Below are 24,386 nucleotides of genomic sequence, written 5' to 3' on the forward strand. Positions count from 1 at the left end.
GAATACAGCTATCCTTACTGCATTACACTGTTTTCATTATCCACAAAACAAGTTTTGAGTTGAGACGGTTTATACAACTGTTCCCCAGCGCCACAGCTGAAAAATACACCATAGCTTACTCTTTTCTATACTTCCCAGAAAAAAAATGAATAAAAAATATGATTTCACAATGTAGCATGACATGCTGTGCACAATGCAGCACAACACGGCTTTCAGAATGTCATGGTGTTTATAACGAATCCCTTAAGTGGCACTATTATGAAATTCCCTTCACCGGCTTACTCATACAGTATCTCAAGGTCAGGCTCTGGATAGTACACAGAAAAAAAAAGCTTGAACAGGCTTTGTCTACTGAGTATGAGCTCTATTTAAAGCAAATCTTAAGGAGACGATCATTATATTGCATGGATACTTGAAAACTCATAAGTACACCAGGGGCCTCATGTATCAACGCTGCGTACGCACAAAAACTTTGCGTACGCCAGGTTTCACGCTCAGAATCGCTCACGTTTGGATTTACTAACAATGAACTGAACGTGGGAATGTGCGCAGCTTCACGGCAGCTTTCTGGCAGGCGTACGCACATTTTTTGTGCGTGTCTGTTTTGTTTCCATTGGCGACTCCTAGAGGCAGTTGTGTTAAATTCCTCTCTACAAAGTGTCTGAGCCTTGCAATGGCAGCTGTATGAGACGGGTTCAGCAGGTATATAAGGTTTCCATACCATACAGTTGACCAGCTAAACATTAAAGCACAATTTGCAGCAGTCGCCTGTTTTCCCAATGTAATCTGAGCTATCTACTGCACGCACATTGCTATAAAGACACTATCTGAAGATGAATTTGCATGCGTGAATCAGAAACATTTCCATTCAATAAATGTGCAAATAAAATATGATGCACAAATGTATTGATGATTCCTACTCGTCTTTCTCGTGATAAATAGTTGGCAAAATCTGATATGTAGCGGGGGAAAAAACAAGAAAGAGTTCATCAGACGCTGGATTCGAGCCGAGTTCATGCTCAAACGTATCTATTCATGAGCACATGCGTCTTACGAGTAGCGCCACTGAGACTGTTAAGCGTCCAGTAACATTTTACAGATATAAACCACACTATTTCTTTTGTGGTCCCACTTTATATTAAGTGGCCTTAACTAATATGTACTTACATAGAAATTAATAGTTTGTTACAATGTACTTATTGTGTAAATACATGTATTTACTGTGTACTTATGCTTGATTAAATACATGTATGTAATTACATTTGTAATTAACTTCTGTAACTACATTTGTAAATACACTGTTGACCATCCCTTACACCTTAACCCACCCTTAAACCTACCCATACCACAAAACCTGTCCATAACCCAACCTCTATCCCAACTCAAAAGCACCACAAGTGTTCTATTATAAATACATTATAAACACAGTAAGTACATTGTATTTATTTTTTGATGTAAGTACATAGTAGGTAAGGACACTTAATATAAAGTGGGACCTCTTTTGTTAATGCACTCAGTGCGATGTTCAGACCCAACTGTGTTAACATCATCAGCTAAACTCTCCCACTCTATTTTTTTCTTTTGTTATTAATTCCGGAGAACAAACTTGCAAATAACACCGCTTTTCTCCGGTCTACCTCCGAAAGCAGCACCTCCAATTCACATTCTGTTCAAAGTTTCTCTTTTTGCTTGCTTTTGCCATTGCTTTTTCGTTGGGTTTTGCCATTAGCATAGTCATTAGCATATTCATACGGGGGAGGAGGCAGGGAGGGGTTTTGTGCTCGTGCATGTTGCGCTCAGTTTCACGTTCATTCGGATGTACAAAAGAATATGAGTGAGATTCGGCGTACGCAGTGTTTCATACATCTAAATTTTTTTCTGCGTACGCACATTTACAGCTTCGTGCGTACGCAATGTTTTAGTAAGATTTCCACGCAAGTCTTCGTACATGAGGCCCCAGGAGCGTAGCCAGCCTGGTGAAAGGGGTGGTTCTTTTTTTCTCAGAAAGTGGACTGTTTTGCAATTATACACCTCATTTTCTATTTAATTATTAAATTTAAATACTGCATTTTAGTGACATTTTAAGCACTATTCTGAATTAGCGTATCGGATGGTCATCTTTACCAAACCTTTTGATGATTTGAAAAATCTATCTTAATATGGTACGCTTTTAGTGCGTGTTTTTTGGTCATGTTTTTGTTTCAAGAATAAGGTCCAGTATTTAAAATAAAAGTTACTTGTAAATAGGCATGGGACGATAACTGTGTTCAAGGTATACCACGGTTTGGAAAAGTCAATGTTTTAAAACTGTCAAAATTCGGATGTACTATTCCTAAGGTATGTGTCAGATTTTTTATTAAAATTTTTTCTTTTTTTTTTTTAGGCCCGCAGTATCTCCAGCAAAAAAAAAAGAGATCCGGATCGCCATTTTCAAATTGTGCAAAAAAAAAATCTGTTTTTTGACACAAATAAAGACAGCGGAAGTCAAAAATTTATTTGAATTAGTAAACACATCTACTGTTCCAAAATATTTAAAAATGTTTCACAAATAAAAATATATTGTATACCAAGGGGAAAACGGTTATGTTTTTTACCCGGACATAAAAAAAAAAAATTAAAAAAAAAGATTTTAGAGCAGTAATCTCTATACCGTGAAACAGTGATATTTATATCCAACCTTATCATACCGACAGGATCTTATACCGCCCATATTTTCCCAACAATACAGTGATCCATAACTTCTCTTATGCCAGAGTGTATGTTTTCTTGCACAGCTGGATGAGGTTCTCATGAAAATTATTTGTTAGCATTGGCCAAAACTGATTAGCTGAAGTCAAAGAAAAGTGACATCTAACAGAGGATTCTGCTTGGTCGTAAAGCCTTTTTCTATAGGTTATTTGCACCATGATGACATAGCAGTCAAAATAGGACAAATGAGCTCATGTATGGGACAAATTCTGAACCTTTGTCAGTGAGGGGTGGATCTTCCGAACCAGTAACCCCTACCCCCCCCCCTTCGTTTAAAGATTTACAATTAAACAATGTTTTTTTTTAAGGTCTTTCAGCTCAATATCAGAAGCAGAACTCCATCCACACTTCAATTCTGATCTTACTTCATGAATATGGCAACAGCATAAGTATAATCTACTTCCATCTCTAAATATTACCAAGAAAATTTCACCTCCTACTGCATGTGTGTGCCCTATTTAAAGCACAAACTAATGAGAAGTTCATTATAACGCATTGTTACAAAATCTTGAGAACTTTCAATGTTGTAACAAATATTTTAATCCCTGTTTATTTGCAAAAAAAAAAAAAAAAAAAGTTCTGTGGACATGTTTATACATGTTATTACAAAATTATGGTGCCTATAAATCAATTCGGTGGGCGGGGAAACCCACACTACTATGTTACATTACGATGGGCCTCAAAATTGAAATTTAAGTTCTATTTTAATGTCAAAACATATAAAAAAATTAGACTTGTTGGGTTTATATCACTCCAATATGAGTGGACACTATACAGTACATACAGACAGTTCTGTCCAAACAGCTTACAAAAGTTGATTTTCATCACAGGCACTCTTTAAAGCAGGCCTTGTTCATGTCAAATATAAAAATGTTATAATTTAAACATGTTGTCATTTGCCTATAAGATATCTGTTCTTCTTCACAACATAAATAAAGATGATTTTTAATTAAAATTGAAATTATTTTGGATTGAAACAACCTTTCCTGCAGCATGTGAAGATACAGTATAGCCTAGTGTTGCTTGTCAGTTTGGTGAAAAACGGCCTACAGGAGCATTTGCTAAAATGGTGCCCCTACCTCGAATGAGAAATAATGCATTATGCTCTTTCATCTACACAAACATTTGTAATTCATGTAGCTCAATTGGTAGAGTGCTGTGTTATTATAAAGCAACAATCATGCATTTGATCACAGAGAACATGCATTGAACATGCATTGGATTATATTTATAATATTTTATATATTATATATTTTTTTAGTGAATTGGGAACTGGGGAAATAGTCAGTATAAGGAGACATCTAAAGAGTCTACACATTCTGTTTCAACAATCCTGCATGCTGATCATGGTCATATGTGATTTGACCACAAGTCAAGTGATACTTGTCTTTATCTTTACACTAGCTACCGAGTGATTACCTTAAAAACAAATCTATGGGTCATAAGAAGCTGCTTGTTTTTAAAGAAACTCTCCACTGGAATTCTGTTCCCTCAAAAATGGCAATGCTTCAAAACATTATAAAAATGAATCCATAAGAATTGATTGGCTTAATAAAAGTCTTCTAAAGAGACACATTTGCCATTTCATTTTGTGTTTAACTCATAAATAAATATCAATCAGCAAACAAGTGTGAGAACAAGCCTCATTGGTTTTTGCTCAACCATTCTGTGAGACAAGAATAACACTTTTTTAAAATTGCTAGCTATAAAAAATAGATCAACATTTGTATGTGTGTAAAAGCATATTAATGATCAAATAAAGCAACTGTGTCGCTTCAAGATACTTGAATTAAACATCATATATATTTCTTTTTGGATGCCTTTATGAATGTTTTGAAGTGCAGTAATTTGATCAAAAAAATCTTCATTGGAGTTCTGAAGATGAGAAAATTTTACAACATAAGGCTGAGTAAATTATTCATTACTAGATGAACTATCCCTTTAAGAAGATGCATTCATTAGGATCCATAGCTGTGCATACTTGATAACTTATGAATACAACACATAGCTTGAAAATAATATTATCATGCTCATACTGGACACTCTCAGAGGCAGACTTCCATTCAATTCTGACCTTGGCCCATTCTGTCCTGAAGTTAGAACATAAATATGGACAACAGCATTTGCACTGCATATTGCCGAATCAACCTCCAAACATAATAATGAGAGATTCCTGTCACCTCCGATTTCACCATTTGTATGAGACATTCATTAGAGTGCATAGCCACACATGCAACAAAACATACAGATGCTATTCACAGCCTGAATAATAAGAAAATGTCTATACTAAAGATTCTTAGTAACAGACCTCCATGATGCATCATGATCCATTAGTTTCTGAGGTCACAACATGACTCTAGACACAAGCATGCATGTTGTATCAATCTCCAGACACAATCACGAGAAGTTCCTGTCACCCCCTATTTCTTTCTGTCTATTCTTAGATGGCGGCAGCTCTATTTCTGCAACTTGTATATTTTGTCAGAGCTTTTGTCTGCCTCATTTCATTGCGAGATAAAGAGCCTAGTGCTATTGTTCAGCGGAGACAAGCGAAGATGATGAAAGGAGATCACTCACCCACTTGGGACATCTCTGGCACAGAACCTTTGTAAGGCCCCTCGATGAACTGTGGGGGGTTGTCATTGATGTCTTGCACTTTGATGATGAACTCTGACGGCGGTTCCAGAGGTTGGTTGGAGTCTCTGTCGATGACCTGCGCCGTGAGTGTGTACTCGGCCTTTTCCTCTCGGTCTAGCCTTTTCATGGCGTGAATGTCTCCCGTCCTCTCATTGATGGCGAAGATGGTGCCCGCCCCTTCGCCCGCCAACACATACTTGATGTTCTTACTGCCCACGTCCAAATCGGTATGGAGCTAAAAAAGAGAAACAGAGGAGGAGATGTGAGGCTACTTCCAGTCACAGCTAATACCACTCGAGCAGGACCAGATCAATGGCATCCACACTGGACTGAGCTGTAATCAATCACGTAAAAGAATTAAAGCCCGCCGCCAAGAGCGGAGCTGCATAGTCTCTTCGAAATTCTAGTGTTTTACTGTGACGGCTAAATCGTTCAATCTTACAGACAAAAACGTGGAAAAGGGCAGGCTAAGTCCTGGATTTCCAAGTAATGCTTGGGCTGTGTATCCCATCTATCTGTCATTCACCTCTTCATACATCGCTGGTAGAGGGTGGAGGTCAAAGCGCGCTGCTCACACCTGCCTCAGGGCCCTGTTACCAACTTGAAACCAGTCACCAGGTCACAGTTCCAGAACGGGGAAGCAATTGGGTTGTGCACAGTATATATATATAAATATATATATATATATATATATATATATATATATATATATATATATATATATATATATAGTGAAAAAATGTGTGTCTCTGTGTGAGCAAATAATGCAAAAGGCATGTGTGTGTGTGTGTGTGCATGCGTGCGTGTTATATATATATATACTATTGTTAAAATACTGTGAACATGTCTTTGGTCTGTTAAATATCACTTTGGAAATATTTGAAAAATGATACAAATTTCACGGGAGGTCTAATAGTTTTGAATTCAACTGTACATATGAAAATGAAAAAAAAAAAACTATGTGCTGAAGCGCTGTTCAACTATTGATCATATGCAGTTTTATATTTGTTATTTTCTTATTATTGCTAATTATCACGCTATTCATCAATTATTTAGAATTTTTGTACACGTTTTGTGCTCTAAAAACTGTAATGTTTCAAACTTTAATGTGTCATTTAGAGCAGTGATTCTCAAACTTTTAAACCATTGACCCCCAATGTAAGATTGCGACCCCCCCAATACCAAAGCATATAGAAAGAATAAAAATAACTTATTTTAAGCTGTTCACAATATTTTAACTATATTTACTATACATTACATGGCTCGAAATTAACATTTTTGCTTGGTAGCACCTCTGTTAATGATATAACTGTGCTGTTCTCACGGGTGGTGTCCAATATTGCACAAATGCTTTTAACATACATCTTATTATTTGCACACGTCATTTTAATAGCAATGCCGGCCTTTTCATGAGTAGCGATATTAGTTTACTCAGTGCAAGCCCTTTTGCGATGGTGTCACGGTGTTAAATTGTACATATAGCTGCCACTTGCACGGCTGACAGCATCTGCCGATTAAATGATGGATTAAACAGAAGCTCTCGTGCTTAAAATGTGTAGATGTGACAGTTACCTGAAAATTCCGTCCCACACAGTGAATGCTTTTGTTATTTTCGTAGCAGACTTGAAGCCAATGGAAGTCTTTTAGCCACTCTTCGAAAAGTGTAGATGGTGGATTAACATTCACCACATGATCAGTTATTAGACGTGCCATTATTAGTAGATTTAGGTAGGTAGTTTCTAAAACAAAATCTGTCAGTGTTGTTTTCATTCTCTCATCTTCAGCTTGCTACATTTTCGCAGTTGTAGCTCAGCTCTCCCTGTCATCTGTATGCAGAAGGGGTTGACTGAGTGATTGACAGCTGATTTTAACCAATCCTTTCATGTTCAAGTTTGAAACAGTGGGCCAATAAGAAGAGTGCGAAGGCGCCAAGCGTTGCAGTCTTTAGCTGCATCCCAAATGGCACACTATACACTATGTACTTATGCACTTACACACTCAACAGCATAGTATATGTATGTAGTGTCGTCCCAAATGGCACACTAATTTTTTTACTAACCGGAAATTCAAACTGTTTCCCTGATGACGTTTGACGGTTGCTAAATCAGTGAAATAAACAATCAAATTATCAAATAATACCTGCCGTGAGTGTAACCGCATTCACCATCGGGAGGCGCTATAATCACTCTTGTAGGAGAATTTTGCTTTCACCATCCAATTAAAGTGCACTTATTATTTTTAGAGTTTTCAGTGTGAACACACTACTTATACTACAAAATGGCGTAGAATAGTGCATAAGTATGCGATTTGGGAAGCAGCTAATGTTTACTGCAGCAAGTCGACATGTCATCTGTTTTAAACTGTTCCTGAGCGCTGCGTTTCAAATGCAAAGATGCATTCTGCCTGAATGTATCCTAAATATTTTATAATTTTAGTTAAAGTAGACGGTTCCGATGACTGTCCAAACTGTCCAGTTTCCTCCACATTTTTAGATTTGCAAAATATAAATTTATCCATCTCTGCAGTTGCGGTTTTCACATCCAGGTGCGTGCTGTATTGATAACTAGCAAGTTATTCGCTGCACAGTCACTTAAAAAAAATACTAACTTTAGTAATATCTTTGAACAAATCTAAAAATGTTAGCTTTCACTTGTAATACTGAAAAATAAATATTATAATCACTGAAAATTACACAAATTTGAAATCACTCTAACGAACCCTTGAAATTATTAGGCGACTCCCAGTTTGAGAATCACTGCTTTAGAGATTTTAATCTTCTCAGAAGCACCAAAACCCCAAATGAGACACTGTAGCCAACTCAAGACGTAATGGCAAATGGCATATTTGTCAAATATGCAACCACAGCTTCAATATATATATATATATATATATATATATATATACATATACATATATATATATATATATATATATATATATATATATATATATATATATATATATATATATATATATATATATATTCATTATTTCTATTTGGATTATTTATTTATTTATTTTGTTTTCAGCTTAAGGCTGATTTATATTTCTGCGTCAAGCACACACGTATGCTCCAGCAGAGGCTTTGTGTGGTCGCAGACCCCTTGCCATGGCCATGGCCGACGGGCACCTCTCAAAAGATGTAACTATAAGTTGCACTGACACGTATCGCAAGCTCTGTGGTTGGTCGGCTTGGTAGGGCTGACGACTCTGAGTGTGGGTGGGGGTGAGAGCCACGCGAACCCAATGAAGCGAGTGTTTGCAAGTGTGGAGTCCCGTAGAGGAGCTCTAGATGGAAACTTTTGTTTTGTGTTTACCTTACGGTTAAAGCTGTTTTACTTTCACCGGTTATTGCCTCCGAATGAGCAAGCTTTAGCCACTTGTATATTAAGGTAGCGTTCAGAAAAAAACTTAACATTGAGTAACAGAAAAACCTACTGCCAGCTAGCGTTTCGGAAGTGTTATTGCAGAGCTACACAAACAGCACACAGAAGTATAAATGCACAACAACAAGCAAGGCAGGTGGAAGGCTCAAGCAGATCACTCAACACAGAAGTATAAATCAGTCTTTAGTCTCTTTATTAATCCAGCTGCAACCCATTATTGGGAAACATTCATTCACATACAAACTTATTTACACACATACTCTATGGACAATTGAGCTTACCCAATTCACCTACACCGCATGTGTTTGGACTGACCCAGCCAATGCTCAAACCAGTTACCTTTGCTGTGAAGCAACAGTGCTACCCACTGCACCACTGATTTATGTATTATCAATACATGAGCCAGCAACATAGCAAGCAAGCCACTGAAAATTTTTAAGTTTTTCCAATAATAAATTGATCGATAAAAAATAAATTTTAACCAAATGTATCTAAAACAATGACACATATTATAAGCTGACTTTATTATGACAATTGTGTCTGAAGGTTCATGTGACAGTGAACCTAACCAATCCAATAGTTTTTAAAGTGGCATTATAATAATTCTTACATTTTTTAATTTGGCAGAACTATCTTTAATTTCCTTTTCTTTTTTTGTTAATTTAAATCTCACATTAGAACTAGAGCAACATCACGTACAGTGACTTCAGCTCCATATCTTGAGGTGGTAATATATACAACCTAGTACAAGGTGGAAGTACACTTGAGATAGCAGTAACAAGGACAGCGTGAGCTTTGAAATGCAGACTTCAAGAAAAAAAAATGCAATTGCTTAATAACTATGGTTTTATGCATATGTTGTCTCAGCGGTGTCGTTTCCAGACACTGACAAAGCACACACACTTAAATTGTCACACCTTGCACTTTTGTTCTCCTAATTGTCCTATCATTCCACATGAAAGATCTATCTCATTAACACATCAGCTTCACAACAGTCCTCGCTCCACGAAAACCCCTAAATGAGCCCAAATTAATGATGTGCTTTTTCTGATGGAAAACTTTTTTTCTTTTTCTTTCCAGTGATTCTGACTTTAAGCTTTCGAAAGAAAAAAGAAAGAACAATAATGTAGATCATTATGGATTCCAGCGATATAGGAACAAAATGTCACAGCTGCAAAACTTAACTTCCTCCATTTGTTCACCCCATGCCCTATGTGTACAGACAACATTTCAAGCTTGCGCTCACACCAGTCCCGTTCTGACGAGTGATCGCTTAATCTCAATGTGCAAACAATCGACTGAATGTACGGCTGCGGAAAGGAAGCAGTCTGTCATTATCCGGGTTGCCAGGGCAACTCCAGCACTAAAACAGCTTATGGCATCCGCATTTACCACAACTCTCTTAACACGTGAAATGTTACTCGATATTAAGTATAACTAGATATGACGTCTGCATGTTCTGTGTCAATGAATGTCATGGTTTTATATCCTGCACACATATTTGATCACATGTGACACGTATGGTGTCTTCAGTGTATGCCGTCTCACTATATGAGCCCTTGAACACACATTTTATATACAGAACTGATGTGACAGATTCTTTGTTTATTTAAATGTAATATTGCCACTGAAATACAATGTAAAAGTACAACAAAAAATACAACTTTAATAATAATAATAATAATAATAATAATAATTAAAACTAAAATGATGATAATAATTAAAAACTTATAGTTTTGTATTAGTTTAAAGTGTGAAACGCAGTGTTGAACTATGAGTATTTAATTTACTAATTCAGCATGAATATGCATTTATTAAGCCTTAGAAAAGTTGCTTTGCTTGGAAAAAAAAAGATATGTGCAATATCACATGAGTAGCAGTGCAATATGGCTGTATATTGGCACTGGTGGGAGGCGTGCGTTGGCTTGAGGCTGCAGACCGAGTGCCTTAAGGGGGTCACACACCAGAAGCACCACGCAGCGCCATGCATTTCAGAATTCTAAACATAGATTTCTCTAAATGTACACACACCGGCGACGCAAGTCTGCGGCTTTCCGCGGCGCCCAACGCCAAGGAGTGCCATCCAAATAGTTTCATTTAAAATAGCATGTCTGGTGTGCGATACTTTTAATTGTCATGTGCGCACTCTGTTGCGCCGCTGAGCGGCGTATCTGGTAAGTGACGCCCTTCAGTGTCCCACCAGTAATGCTATACAGCCATATCACACTGCTACGAGTGTGATATTTTGTTTACACAACAATTTGACAACATAATTGTGTATATATAAAAGATAATCAAAACACGGAGAGTCTAAAAATCCTTTTTTATGAGGAACAACTTTCTTCTGCTATTACTTTACATCTGCAGCTGACGTCAGAACAGCAGAAACCGTTGCTACATCACTTTAAAGCTAGTATTTAAATGATACACTAGCATAATGTCTAAAGTGATGACAAAACGGGTGATTTTGCTGACATTTTAAGATTATGAGGCTGAACGGCATGAAATGCCATCAGTCTACGGAAATTTCTCAGTATTTGTCTGTTGCAATCGAGATATCACAATAATTAACCCCGAAAATGCCAAAGCTGCGCAAACAATACCACAATCATTACTGTTGTTTTGAAAATGCTAAACACATGCGGGCATTTCTTCTTTCTTTTTACTGAACTAGTATCAAAAACAGGTTTGTAATCACAAACCCAGAAAAATATACTACCATGTATATTAATAACATGGTCTTGACTACTCCATAAAAAGTAAACAATAAATAAATATGATAATTACTGGGAAACTGGTAATGGACTGGATCTATATCAATGTAGAAAGCATAATTGTTGACTTGAATGTGTTTTTATAGCCAGTTTTTTATTGGCAAAAAATAAATAAATAAATAAAATAAATAAAGATAAATATATATATACATATTCCATTGGTTTGCCTAAATCTCTACATAAATGCTCAAATCAGCTGACAATATCTTCATTTGACAAATAAATTACACATGGACAATTACATATTACATATTATTTATAATATGTGTGCTTTATAGATCAAGTGAAATTCAATGCATAACAATCTGGATAATAATTAGACAGTTCATGAACACATTTGTCAGGGTTCTGCCACTTTGGTCTTGTAAATTCTTGTTTTGGTGGCAGAGCTCTGACACTACTCCATGTCTGGTCCTGTTTCTGTCTCTGTGTGCGCGCGCGCGCCGTCGTGGGTGTACGCAGAGTGTGCGCGCTGCCACTTGATGTGGCCGCGCACGCTCTGCGTCCCTCAGACGTGCGCGCTCTTGTACTAGTGTTTGTGTTTGTTCTGTCAGCAGCGCGCTGCTTTATTCTCGGCGCCTCCGTCTAGTTGGTTTCAGTTTTGGTTGGCGCTGAGATGAAGCATGTGCGTTGCTTATGTGTGAGCGCACGGTAAGGTGTTTATCTATCGTGTGCTCGTGTCTTGCGTCTCTTGTCAAAGCACGTGGCTTGGTGTTTACATTGTGGTCACGTGCTTTTGTCGTGTGCTTCAGTGTTGTGTTTGTTGTCATGAACATGCGGTTAATGAGTTCTCTCATTGGCTGCATGTTCTTGTTGTTATGTGAGCGCATGGCTTGTATTGTCTCTCTGTGTCATGCGCTCTCCCGTCTATTGTCTTGTCCCACCCTCCTTGTTAACCCATTATTAGTTAATTGTGTTCACCTGTTTGTGTGTTAATTTTCTATAGTTTATATACCCCTCACTTTTGCTGTCCTGTGCCAGTTCGTCATCACATTTCGTCGTTTGAAGTCTAGTCCTGTTGTGTTTCCAGTCCTCATCCTTGCCAGTCTGCCCAGTCCTGTTTGTATGTGAATGTATTTGTTTTGTTAATGTTTTCCCCCTCGGGGTAGTTTATTTTGCATTTTATTTTATTTTTATTATTTAATAAAATCCCATTTCCCTGCATTTGAGTCCTCGCTCCTTTTTCCCCATTTCCCATCACCAATCCTGACAACATTATCTCAAAAGGCCTGAGTATGCAGAGTTGTCACAATCACAACTGAAATGTGTCACCAAATAACGCAATTATATGATTATTCCAATAAAAGGGGAAAGAGGTAAAAAAGGAAAAATAAAATAACAATCACAATGGTATGTTGATCTCATAAAAAAGTGGGAGGGAAGATTGAAAACTTGAAGTACGGAACACTGAGAAATATGGAGTTGACGAATAACGGCAACAGCGGGAAATGTAAAATCCTGAGCAGTCTTAAATCTGCCAACGCACTGGGGTGGATTAACATTCAGAGCTGCCCGACTGGAGCCGAACAGGAACAACAGTGGGTTTTACACCCGTCTCTCCCTTTACCACAGCCATGGAGTACAGCTTTTATTGTCAGTTCAGGAGAAAATATGTCAGTGGCTGCTGGAGATGAACCTTTATAGTAGCCTGAGGAACAATCAGTGGCTCTGTAATGAGGACCCTTCCATCCCACCACGTCTGCCGGCTGCACACTAAAGTGCAGCGTTAGGTCCGTTGCTGCAAATTAATGATTTTGCACCTTGTCAGGGCAAGTGGCAGAGAGGACACAAGTGGAGAAGAGAAGATTCCCCATCACCTACATAGATCACTCAGTTTCAAGAAAAAGTGTCAGCAGAGCCCGAACCCATGGACCACCTCAATGGTCAATTAGTCATGCTGTAAGTATAGGGCTCTGCTTATAGCATTAAGTGATCTGTGAACTTGACCATGTCTTACAGCATGCTCTCAAGGCCACCACGATTTCACAGTTTCATGGTACCTACTAAAAGCTTTCCTGGTGATCATGCATGTTGCAAGAGCAAATTCCTGTAATGGATTCAGAGGCTTTCAGAAGCGATGTCATCTATTTTTTAACAGCCACTAATGACATTACCTTACTTCTGCTCATCGTCAGCTTTGCTATAATTCATGGCTGTGATATAAAGGTGATATTAAGTGCAACACTTATTCCCTGCTACAGCATGCCATCTTTTCATTTTGCCTATCTAAATGAAGCTTTAGCCTTTGTTGTTGGCATGTGGTGCTCATGTGGGAGATATAGGTTCAAATCTAGCCATGTATCGCATCCAAAATTAATTTCAGACTTTCTCTATCATTTCTTAACTTCTACCTCCACCATCTGCTATGTAATAACACGAGATGAAATGAATTATATATATATATATATATATATATATATATATATATATATATATATATATATATATATATATATATATATATATACATATACATACAATTATTTTAAACCCTTCTTTATTTGAAAGGCTATCTCACTTAACAACACAATGTTGCTGTTATTTTACTGACCCCAAACCATCCAATAAAAAGGTGACCTTAGTTTCTGTAGTACATCAAAATAATAGTTTTAAATTTATGTTTAGTTGACAATCTCTTTCAAGCCAATGACATGATTGGTCTGTGAAGAAAAAGAATCTTATGTTTTTCCTTTTACTGTCAAAGTGTCAATAGCCATTGATTTTCTCTATCTCTTTTTCTTTTTATAAAGCAACAACCACAGTTTAAGCCAAAAACACTTCTCTAGTGCTCTATTGAAGAATTTAAAAGCAACTAAACCTTTGATGGCATGATGGAGAGTAAATAAACAGTGTTTTTATTTTGGAGTGAACCATCCTTTTTCGTCTGTTTTATCAAAATGTATTACTTGTATTAACTCAATACATGCTGAAAAAATAATTATTTATCATCAGTTTAAAACCTGCATATATGACTTGATTCTCCTCAATTATAATGACATGTAATTGAACAACACATACACATACATATATATTTAAGAAAAAGATCTAGTAAAATATTACTTGCTGTCATCAAGGCAAAGATAAAATATATCAGTTATTATAATTAAGTTATTAAAACTACTGTGTTCAGAAATGTGTTGAAAAAAATCTGGGGAAAATTTTGGGAAAAAATTGTGGAAAAATTAAATAACATGTCAAATATTTCGGGGGGGGGGGGGGGGGGGTGGCTAATAATTCTGACTACAACTGTGTGTGTGTGTGTGTGTGTGTGTGTGTGTGTGTGTGTGTGTGTGTGTGTGTATTTATATATGAGCAATATCACACAAGTAGCATTACGGAATGGGTGTATATCAGCACTGTTGGGAGGCGTGCACAGTAATGATAAACAGCCTTATTGCACTGTAACAAGTGTGATATTGCATTTATACAGCAGTTCAAAGGCATAATTGTGTATATAATAAAGAAAATCATTCACATCTGCTGCTGATGTCAGAACAACAGAAATCAAAAAAGTACAAAAGTCTTCTTAATAAATTTTAGGTACTAATATATACTTTTGAGGTACTGATATGGACCCTTTAAGAACAAATGTGTACCTTTTGATAAGGTACCACCCCAGTGACAGCTTGCGTACCTTTATTTCTAAGAGTGTAGATTGGTTGTTGTGTGCACTGAAGATATTGGGTTTCATTTTCATTATTTATTTTTGTCGCCTAGTTTAGACGTTAGACTTAAGGATTGTTTTTGTTGGTTATTTTTTTGATTTGGCTTACACTCATTGTTTGCATTTCAAAAGAATATTGTAAACGTTTATTTCTTTTTTCCTTTATTATTGTTACATCTTTTTGCTAAAACCATTGAGTAAAAAGCTTAAATTCAGGATAATTACCACCTCGTATGAAGTATGACACTGACAACTTTTGTTCCTTTTCACACAAATGATATTCACAGAAACAAAATATCAACTAATAAAGGATTATTTTCATGCAGTTCTATAAACAAAACCAAATAAATACATCAAAACAACTTAACATTATCTATGATTCTTAATCAAATACATTCACCTCACCTATCATCATATTGACAACCTTTCTAGATTGGTCAATTTGCTTTGTTTCTCACTTTTTACAGTGTTATTCTTGCAATGCAGAGCACTTGAGTTTGAGTCCAGTGATGTATGGTTCCACAAAAGAGATACAAGCAATAGTAAAACTACAGTATGGGGTCATTGTGCACCTTTCCCTTACATTTGTGTTTAGGGGTTTAGGGTCAGTGATTTGCTGGTATAGGTGAACTGTGCAACAATCTCTGCTTCTCGTGGACGCACACAATAAGGATGTGTACCTGAAACATGCAACAAAATGTACCCTATGTAACGTAAGCATCACCATCTAGTGATTTGTCATCTAAAACATAAAAACGAGACATCTCTGGCCCAACTTATTTGCAATGAGCTTGGGCTGGAAAACAATAAACACCCTGATGCAAAACAATGACAGTAAGCATGTGATGTATGCTTGACTAATGAATACCACACGGTGCCTTGAATGGTGTTGCTTTCTCCATAACCTTCCCAGGTACATGATTAGCCTTTCTGTGCTCCTGATTTATTCCTACTGTGCCGAAAAGGAACCAAACCGAGCGAATGTTATTGCTACACAAAGCAAATGTAATCAAATCAAAAACAAATAGATTTTTTTCAAGAAGCAGATCTAACTAGAGATAGAAAATTCTGTTATAATGAGCTTTATCTTGGTCCAGATAATACAGATTGAGATTCTAATTTCATATTTCTGCTTAGTCTCCCCCCCACTCCTCGTTTCATTTACTGAGTGGCTGAATGGACTGTGGACCGCAACAGGATGTGATTATCAATTCTCCTGTTAAAACATGCATTGATTTCACACAAGTAACACCATCAGAAGCAACACGTCAAGTCTGGCCCAGGACAGCTCCTGTTTAAGACTGGCTGTGACTCTGAACTTCTGGAGTGCTAAGAACTCATCTGACATCTAAAGATGTGTCAATCTGGAAACCACCCACAGTGGCATTAATATTACTTGTACTACTACTAATTATAACGTGCATGTGAAATACATGTTGTATACACGTCAAGGGTCAAGGGGGTAAATAAACTACTAGAACTATTACTAACTTCATAAACATGAATGTAAGATGCCATGATAGGGATGGAATGATAGGAATTTACAGCAGAAAAGCATATAATAATAATAATAATAATAATAATAATAATTATTATTATTATTTTTCTTCTTCTTTTTCTTCTTCTTCTTATTATTATTGTTATCATAAAATTTAAATACACAATATATAATATAATACAGTTGATAATAACAACAACAACAACAATAATAATAATAGTAATAATAATAATTAATATTATTATTTATAGGTGAGGCAGTGGCGCAGTAAGTAGTGCTGTCGCCTCACAGCAAGAAGGTCGCTGGTTCGAATCTCGGCTCAGTTGGCGTTTCTGTGTGGAGTTTGCATGTTCTCCCTGCCTTCGCGTGGGTTTCCTCCGGGTGCTCCGATTTCCCCCACAGTCCAAAGACATGCGGTACAGGTGAATTGGGTAGGCTAAATTGTCCGGGGTGTGTGTGAATGTGTGTGTGGATGTTTCCCAGAGATGGGTTGTGGCTGGAAGGGCATCCGCTGTGTAAAAACTTGCTGGATAAGTTGGTAGTTCATTCTGCTGTGGCGACCCCGGATTAATAAAGGGACTAAGCCGACAAGAAAATGAATGAATGAATTATTATTTATAAATAAATAAATAAATACAAATTAACATTTACATGCAAAACAATTTATTGGTACTTTTATTTTTACTGCTACAGGCTCTCACCTCTGCTCGTGTTCAAACCAAATATTAGCGCGGTTCGAACTAAGATCGGCGCGTTTTTTTACATGGCAGGTTTTTACGTCCTTCATACATGTTGAGATCAAGTTTGACTTGATGAGGGAATATGTCATGACAATCCACGCAGACGACACTCAGACTAATGCAACAAGTAAAATCCTACATGACTTCACGATTTAACAGACAGTCAAGCAGGTCACACACCAGAAGCGACGCGACACAGCGCGCACATGACAGTTTAAACTATTCGCATGATATTTAACATGAAACTAATCAGATGGTGCTCTGTGGCGCGGCTAAAATATGATCTGCGTCTTGAATCGTGGCTGGGTGGCGCCGGTGTGTGTATAGAAACCTGTTTAGAATTCTAAAATCCATGGTGCTGCGCGGCACGTCACCAAATGGCGCTTCTGGTGTGTGACCTGCTTCATACAGAGTAAAATAATTGTTATTTTAATGCACCCCTATTTCTTACTCCTAAAATAAATGAATAAATAAATAAATAAATACATAAATAATAATAATAATAATAATAATAATAATAATAATAATAATAATATGTAATTCTACTGTTAATATTTAACTGCCCTAAAAAAAGAAATCCCACTCCACAACGGTGTCATGCTCATTTTTATTTTCAAGTGGTTTCCTAAGGCTGAAGGTACTACAGTGCCATTAGACATGCAAATAACTCATCCATCTCTCCTTGGCAGAGACCAATGGACTGATAGGGGCTGCAATTATCATGTTCTTTTCTTTGAAGTGTCTATTGGCTGTCCCCACAAAAGGCTTCAGGGACAGAGGGGGGTTCATTGCTCAGCCAGCACACTATCTATGCTTGCTGTCTCTTCTAATGTAGAATTACAGAGAACTCTGTTTTAATGTGTCACATCATGGCAGAGAAGACGTGGCAACAAGCAGTTCCTTTGTCTCACAGGCCGAAGACTGCATACAAGCTGAAGATGTGTGTGTGTGTGTTTGTGTGTGTGTGTGTGTGCGGACACACATGCTTATATGCAACTTTGAGACTCAAGAGTCTCGAGTTTAGAAAACTAGCAGGCAAGGGCTAGTGTTTCATGCACAAGAATACAAAGGGTGAGAATCCTTTCTTGTTTCCCCCTTAAGGTGTACTGTACATTTCATGAAAGCCAAACTGAGTGATGAAAGCATCTTACAAATTTCACAGGTCCCAAAACATCATTGTTTTGCTGCACTGTTTTAGCACCTGTATTCCTCGCATTCCTTTTTTTGGTATGTGCCGAGGGCAAAATGAACAGTTTACCCGGCAAATAAATTCCCACTGCAGATATTTATTTTACTTTCATCTTCTCTCTCTCTGGGAAGACAAATATAGAGGTCTTCTTTTTGAATTACTTCTGAAGCCGTCATTATTTACTGCTCTTTAAGGGAACACACTGCAGGTAAATAGGGTAACAAAATAACTAACAATAATTATCATCATAATTCTTGATTTGATTGATTACATTAGGAAAGACATTTATTAACGCATTAATTGACATTTATTATTATTATTATTATTATTATTATTATTATTATTTTTAATTTTCTTTTCGGCCTAGTTCCTTTATTGATCTGGGTTCGCCATAGCAGAATGAATCGCCAACTTATCCAGCATATGTTTTACGCAGCGGAGTCCCTTTTAGTTGCACTAATCACTGGAAATACCCATACACACTCATTCACACACATACAGAACACAAGAGACGATTCAAGCTTTCCCAATTCACCTGCATCACATGACTTTGGAATTGTGGGGGAAACCAGAGTACCCGGAGGAAACCTACGCAAACGCTGGGAGAACATGCAAACTCCACACAGAAACCATGTCGGCCTATTATTATTATTAATGTTATTATTATTATAATCATGGATGCACGATATACCAGCGGCATATCTGCTGATCTCTTTAGGCCAATAAATTACAATTGTGGAGAACTGCCTGCCTTGTATAAGCACAAGAGAATCTTTTGGGAGTGCGGTAATAAAAGTGCTAAATGACTAACAATTGTACATAACTGTAATACCTTTTACTCGATTTGAGCTGGTTTCAGTTCTTAGTTCTTTCATTTTCGTTTTCATTTTATTTAAATTATATTATCTAGTTTGTAAACTAAATCCAGTTTTGTCAACAATATTATTTTTATGATTTTTTAGTTTGCTATGCAAAAAAATCATTTATTTTTGTAATGCTGATATATGTGAAATCATAAATAAAGGTCAATATAATCACCTTGCTTATTTGCTTTGAGTACTTTGAGTAGGCTTTTCTAAGATTAGTTTAAACTTTTATAAAGTTTTTAAAATAAAAATCAGTTGTTCAGTGTACAAAAAACAAAACATATATATATATATATATATATATATATATATATATATATATATATTTTTTTTTTTTTTTTTTTTTTTTTTAATATATATTTATATTAACTGTCTAATATATTGGTTGTCTGCCTCCAAATCAAAAGATTTATCTGTTATTGTATCGGCCAAAAAATCCATATTGGTGCACGCCTAAAAAAAATCATTATTATTATTAGACATTTTCTAAAATGCTTTTCAGATTTTATCATTTAATTTGTTTCTTTTGTTTTTATTTTATTTCTGGAACCATTCTTCACCGTACTTGAACCCCATCATCATGGTCAACTCGTCTCTGCATCTCAAGTCTGCTGATGCACATGGCGAGTAACTGGACAAACTAGAAACAGTGGTAAGCAGCCAGCTGGTAGCCCAAAAGGAAACAGAAGCTGTTGGCAGTGGCATACTGCCCCGTAGCATTCATTTTGAAGACAAAATGCAGTCATACATAGCTCTGGCTACATAATTTGCGCTCTCCAGAAATGTAGACAAGGGTATGTTTTCGCAATGAGCCTGTGTTGCCTAGAATACAATTGTGGTGCCACAACAATGTAGTTCCCAAGTGTTCAAGGGTTTAGGGTATTCCATTTAAACATATTCAGATATTCCACCAGCAGTGGAAACTTGTGTGACATAATCAATGACGCACATCCGAGTCAACAAAATGGGGGAAAGTCAGCAAGTGAAGAGCATAACAGTTGGACTGCAATACAGTTTACAAGACAATGATTTTATATGTTTTTTTATGATTTCCGGTTACACATATCTGCAAAAACAGTCAAAATGCTGTATTACCTATATGTCAGGCAAGAAGTTGATTTGTAACCAGGTAGCGAACAGTATCTGTAGGAAAGTGACAATTAACTTACTTACGAAACTGTTCTCCAGGTCTGATCCAAAAATGCCTTTTTAAGTGCACAAGAAGAATAAGAGGAAGATGATAATGATGAAGAGGGAAGAAGTATAATAATAATAATAATAAGAAGAAGAAGAATAAGAAGAATAAGAAGAAGCAGAAGAAGAAGAAGTAGAAGAAGAAGAAGAAGAAGAAGCCTTTTAAAGACAAGTCATCAGTACTGATGTGCATGTAGAATTTGTTGTGTATAAGATGCATGTTCTCTTTTAGTTGTAATATTGATGAAGTAAATCCACACTTTGCTGAAGAAGCATTAGCAAACCCCTTAGCAGCAAAAACATTACCATGTACTACTCTGTACATAATTGACTTTACAAATCAACCTGTACTGCGCATGAACCATGACCTATGCATGACAACAGCCTTTTCAAAAGATCCCCATATTGAGTGTTTACACAGAAGTGATAACGGTGCCATTTTCAAAAAAACTTTCACTTTGAAACCTGTTGTTAAAATTATGCCTTTTCAGTCTCCAAAATGCTGTTATCATGTAAATGAAAAAGCAGAATGCATAAATAGTTACCCATTTTGGCTGAAAAATGTTGCGTAAAAAGCTTCTTACACATGGCTCATTGCAGGGGGAAAATAATTTTGAGAAATCAGCTTTTAAATAACTGCAACTGCAATTAAAATACAGTGCTCAGCATAACTGAGTACAGGCCATTTAGAATTTTTTTTAATCAATTTCTCAGTGAATGTAGGCAATGTATGTTGGCATTAAAATAACATTTTAGTCACCAAACATATTTAGAAATTGAAAGATAGTAAAAAAAAAAATTACAACCTACAAAATGTCAACAAAGTTAAAAAAAAATCTTTTGATTTTCCCTCTTTTTTAAGATTTATATTCAATATTTTTCTATAACAAATACATTTGGGTGTACTAGTTTTTGGACCATCATCATAAGTTATTTTGCTAGATAAGCTCCAGATTTGGCTTCAGTTCTGACTAATCTAATTTATATGCACAAATACAATGTTGTATCGCTTCCTATTAAAAATATGAATTTAAGAGGTTTATATATATATATATATATATATATATATATATATATATATATATATATATATATATATATATATATATACACACTTATATATATATATATATATATATATATATATATATATATATATATATATATATATATATATATATATACACACTTATATATGCTGAGCACTGTATATACAATTAAATTATGTTTTCTTTATATTAGGTTTAAAAAAACCTTAAAAAAAACAATAAAGACCGAAAAATAAAAATTAACAGGTGAAATATTGTTCATTTAGTGGAAAAATATAAATAATATGCTAAAACTAATATTAATTATTAAATAACTAAAAATAATAAATAACTAAAACTAATACTACTTAAGAAAGTCATTTAAAACTTGATGACTTTGCTAACTCGTCAACATCTACATCAATATAAACAATTACCAAACAGAAAAGACTGTGTAACAGAACTAGACTCCCTGAAGTTAATTTGGACTTACGAATTAAAAAGAATAAATTGCTTGTTGATTGAGAGAAGACAAAAATATATGCATAAAAAACATTGTCAAATAACTCATCCATTTTTATTTTCTGTCTGAAATACCCATTGGTATTGTCAACAGAGATTTTGCGCTGCATTGCAGGCACATCAGCCGTCAACGACGTCCCCCTCCCTCCCTTTACGTGCAATTTACATCAGAGCACAAGCATAGTGAGATTAGCAGTACTGGTGAATGGGCCGCTCTGACTGAACAGCCTAACAATGTGTCATCCGCTCACCACTGAGAGGAACATTCACTGAATTCATGCTTTTAGGCCCTGTACCATGAACAAAACACAGGCTGACCGTTTAAAAAGCATTTTAAGAAAAAAAGAGGGAGGATTTTAGCATTTTTTGTTGTTTCTTCTAAAGATGTGGGCTTTAAATGTATTCTCTCTATCTAGATTGCTTAGCTTCCCAATGGTACACATAGCTGTGCAGCATTCAGAACTTAATAGAGAATTGTTTGTTTCCAATTTAAATCCTGGATTTGAAATGAATATGCGCTTCAAATGTACACAGCCTACACACAATTTAACCAGAAAAGATTGAAGTCAATATTACACTTTTTTTTCTCCCAGTACTATTCTTGATATTTGTAAAACAGTGCATTTCTCAAAACAGCTTGTGCAGTACAAACAGTAACACACAATAGATGCTAACATATTTTCTAAACTGTTCATAAACAGGAAAAACAAAGGTAGACGAGACCAATACACATTTCTGCAATCTATTTGGAGCAACATGACACAAACAATTGATCATGAACAGCAGACAACTGCATAATCAGCTGCAGGAAAGTAGCAACCTATTTGTAATTTGCTCAAAAGATTCTGCTTTTATGGTGTCCAGATATGACTAGAAAATGTGAAGGTTAAACATGCAGTTTCGATCTTCATCTGAAAAAAAGAAACTGAGATGGTAACTCTGAATGTTGGATTGACAAAGTCTTGTTAAACTTAACCTACTGTACAGTAATAGAAAATGTTAAAGCAACTCTTATTGTACGGAATATGATATGTCTCAGTTGCAGACAGACAGACTAGATAGATGGATGGATGGATGGATGGATGGATGGATGGATGGATGGATGGATGGATGGATGGATGGATGGATGGATGGATGGATGGATGGATGGATGGATGGATGGATGGATGGATGGATGGATGGATAGATAGATAGATAGATAGATAGATAGATAGATAGATAGATAGATAGATAGATAGATAGATAGATAGATAGAAAGAACGATCCATGGATGGATGGATGGATGGATGGATGGATGGATGGATAGATGGATGGATGGATGGATGGATGGATGGATGGATGGATGGATGGATGGATGGATGGATGGACGGACGGACGGACGGACGGACGGACGGACGGACGGACGGACGGACGGACGGACGGACGGACGGACGGACGGACGGACGGACGGACGGACGGACGGACGGACGGACGGACGGACGGACGGACGGACGGACGGACGGACGGACGGACAGACAGACAGACAGACAGACAGACAGACAGACAGACAGACAGACAGACAGACAGACAGACAGACAGACAGATAGATAGATAGATAGATAGATAGATAGATAGATAGATAGATAGATAGATAGATAGATTCATTTATTGGAAAGGAATAGGAACAACATAGGCTCATTCTGAAAATGTAGCCCTATAAACATTTCTGAAGATCTTTAATTATGTAGCCAGAAGCATGAATGGCTACATTTTGTCTTTAAAACAAAAGATACGGGGTGGATTGACGCCATTTATTTTCTCGCTTACTAGCTGACCTTTTACTGACGTCTGACGGCTTTCCTGCTGTTACTAGTTTGACCAGTAGCTTACCATGGCAAAAAACAGCTCCAGAAAGTGGGTAAAACAGGAGCAAGAAAATAAACAAACAAGTAAATAACAAGATGAGAACATGGTAAAATCTGAATCAGGCAAGGGCTTTTTTTTCTGGATTGTTTTTTTAAACTGTTGGTTTGGTTTATGGAAGTGGATGAGCAGGTCCATTGGTGTTTTTGAAAACATTATTGGTTGGGTTTAGGGAAGGAGTAGGGTGGCTCAGTTGATCGATCAGTCAGTCAGTCAGTCAGCAGTGGCCTCTAGTGAA

General features: G+C 36.4%; 1 protein-coding gene across 8 annotated transcripts in view; it reads right to left on the bottom strand.

Annotated features, from left to right (window-relative positions):
- The window catches only part of cdh8 (cadherin 8), a 435,086-nt gene that overhangs the window by 94,274 nt on the left and 316,426 nt on the right, over nt 1-24,386 (bottom strand). For all 8 annotated transcript variants that reach the window (XM_087261647.1, XM_087261652.1, XM_087261649.1 and 5 more), the window contains one exon: nt 5,326-5,620. In XM_087261647.1, the coding sequence (XP_087117773.1) occupies nt 5,326-5,620 (295 nt within the window). The remainder of the gene's footprint in view (nt 1-5,325; nt 5,621-24,386) is intronic.

The sequence above is a fragment of the Danio rerio genome, chromosome 7 (genome assembly GCF_052040795.2).
Source record: "Danio rerio strain M-AB ecotype USA chromosome 7, GRCz13ab, whole genome shotgun sequence".
NCBI classification, from domain to species: Eukaryota; Metazoa; Chordata; class Actinopteri; order Cypriniformes; family Danionidae; genus Danio; species Danio rerio.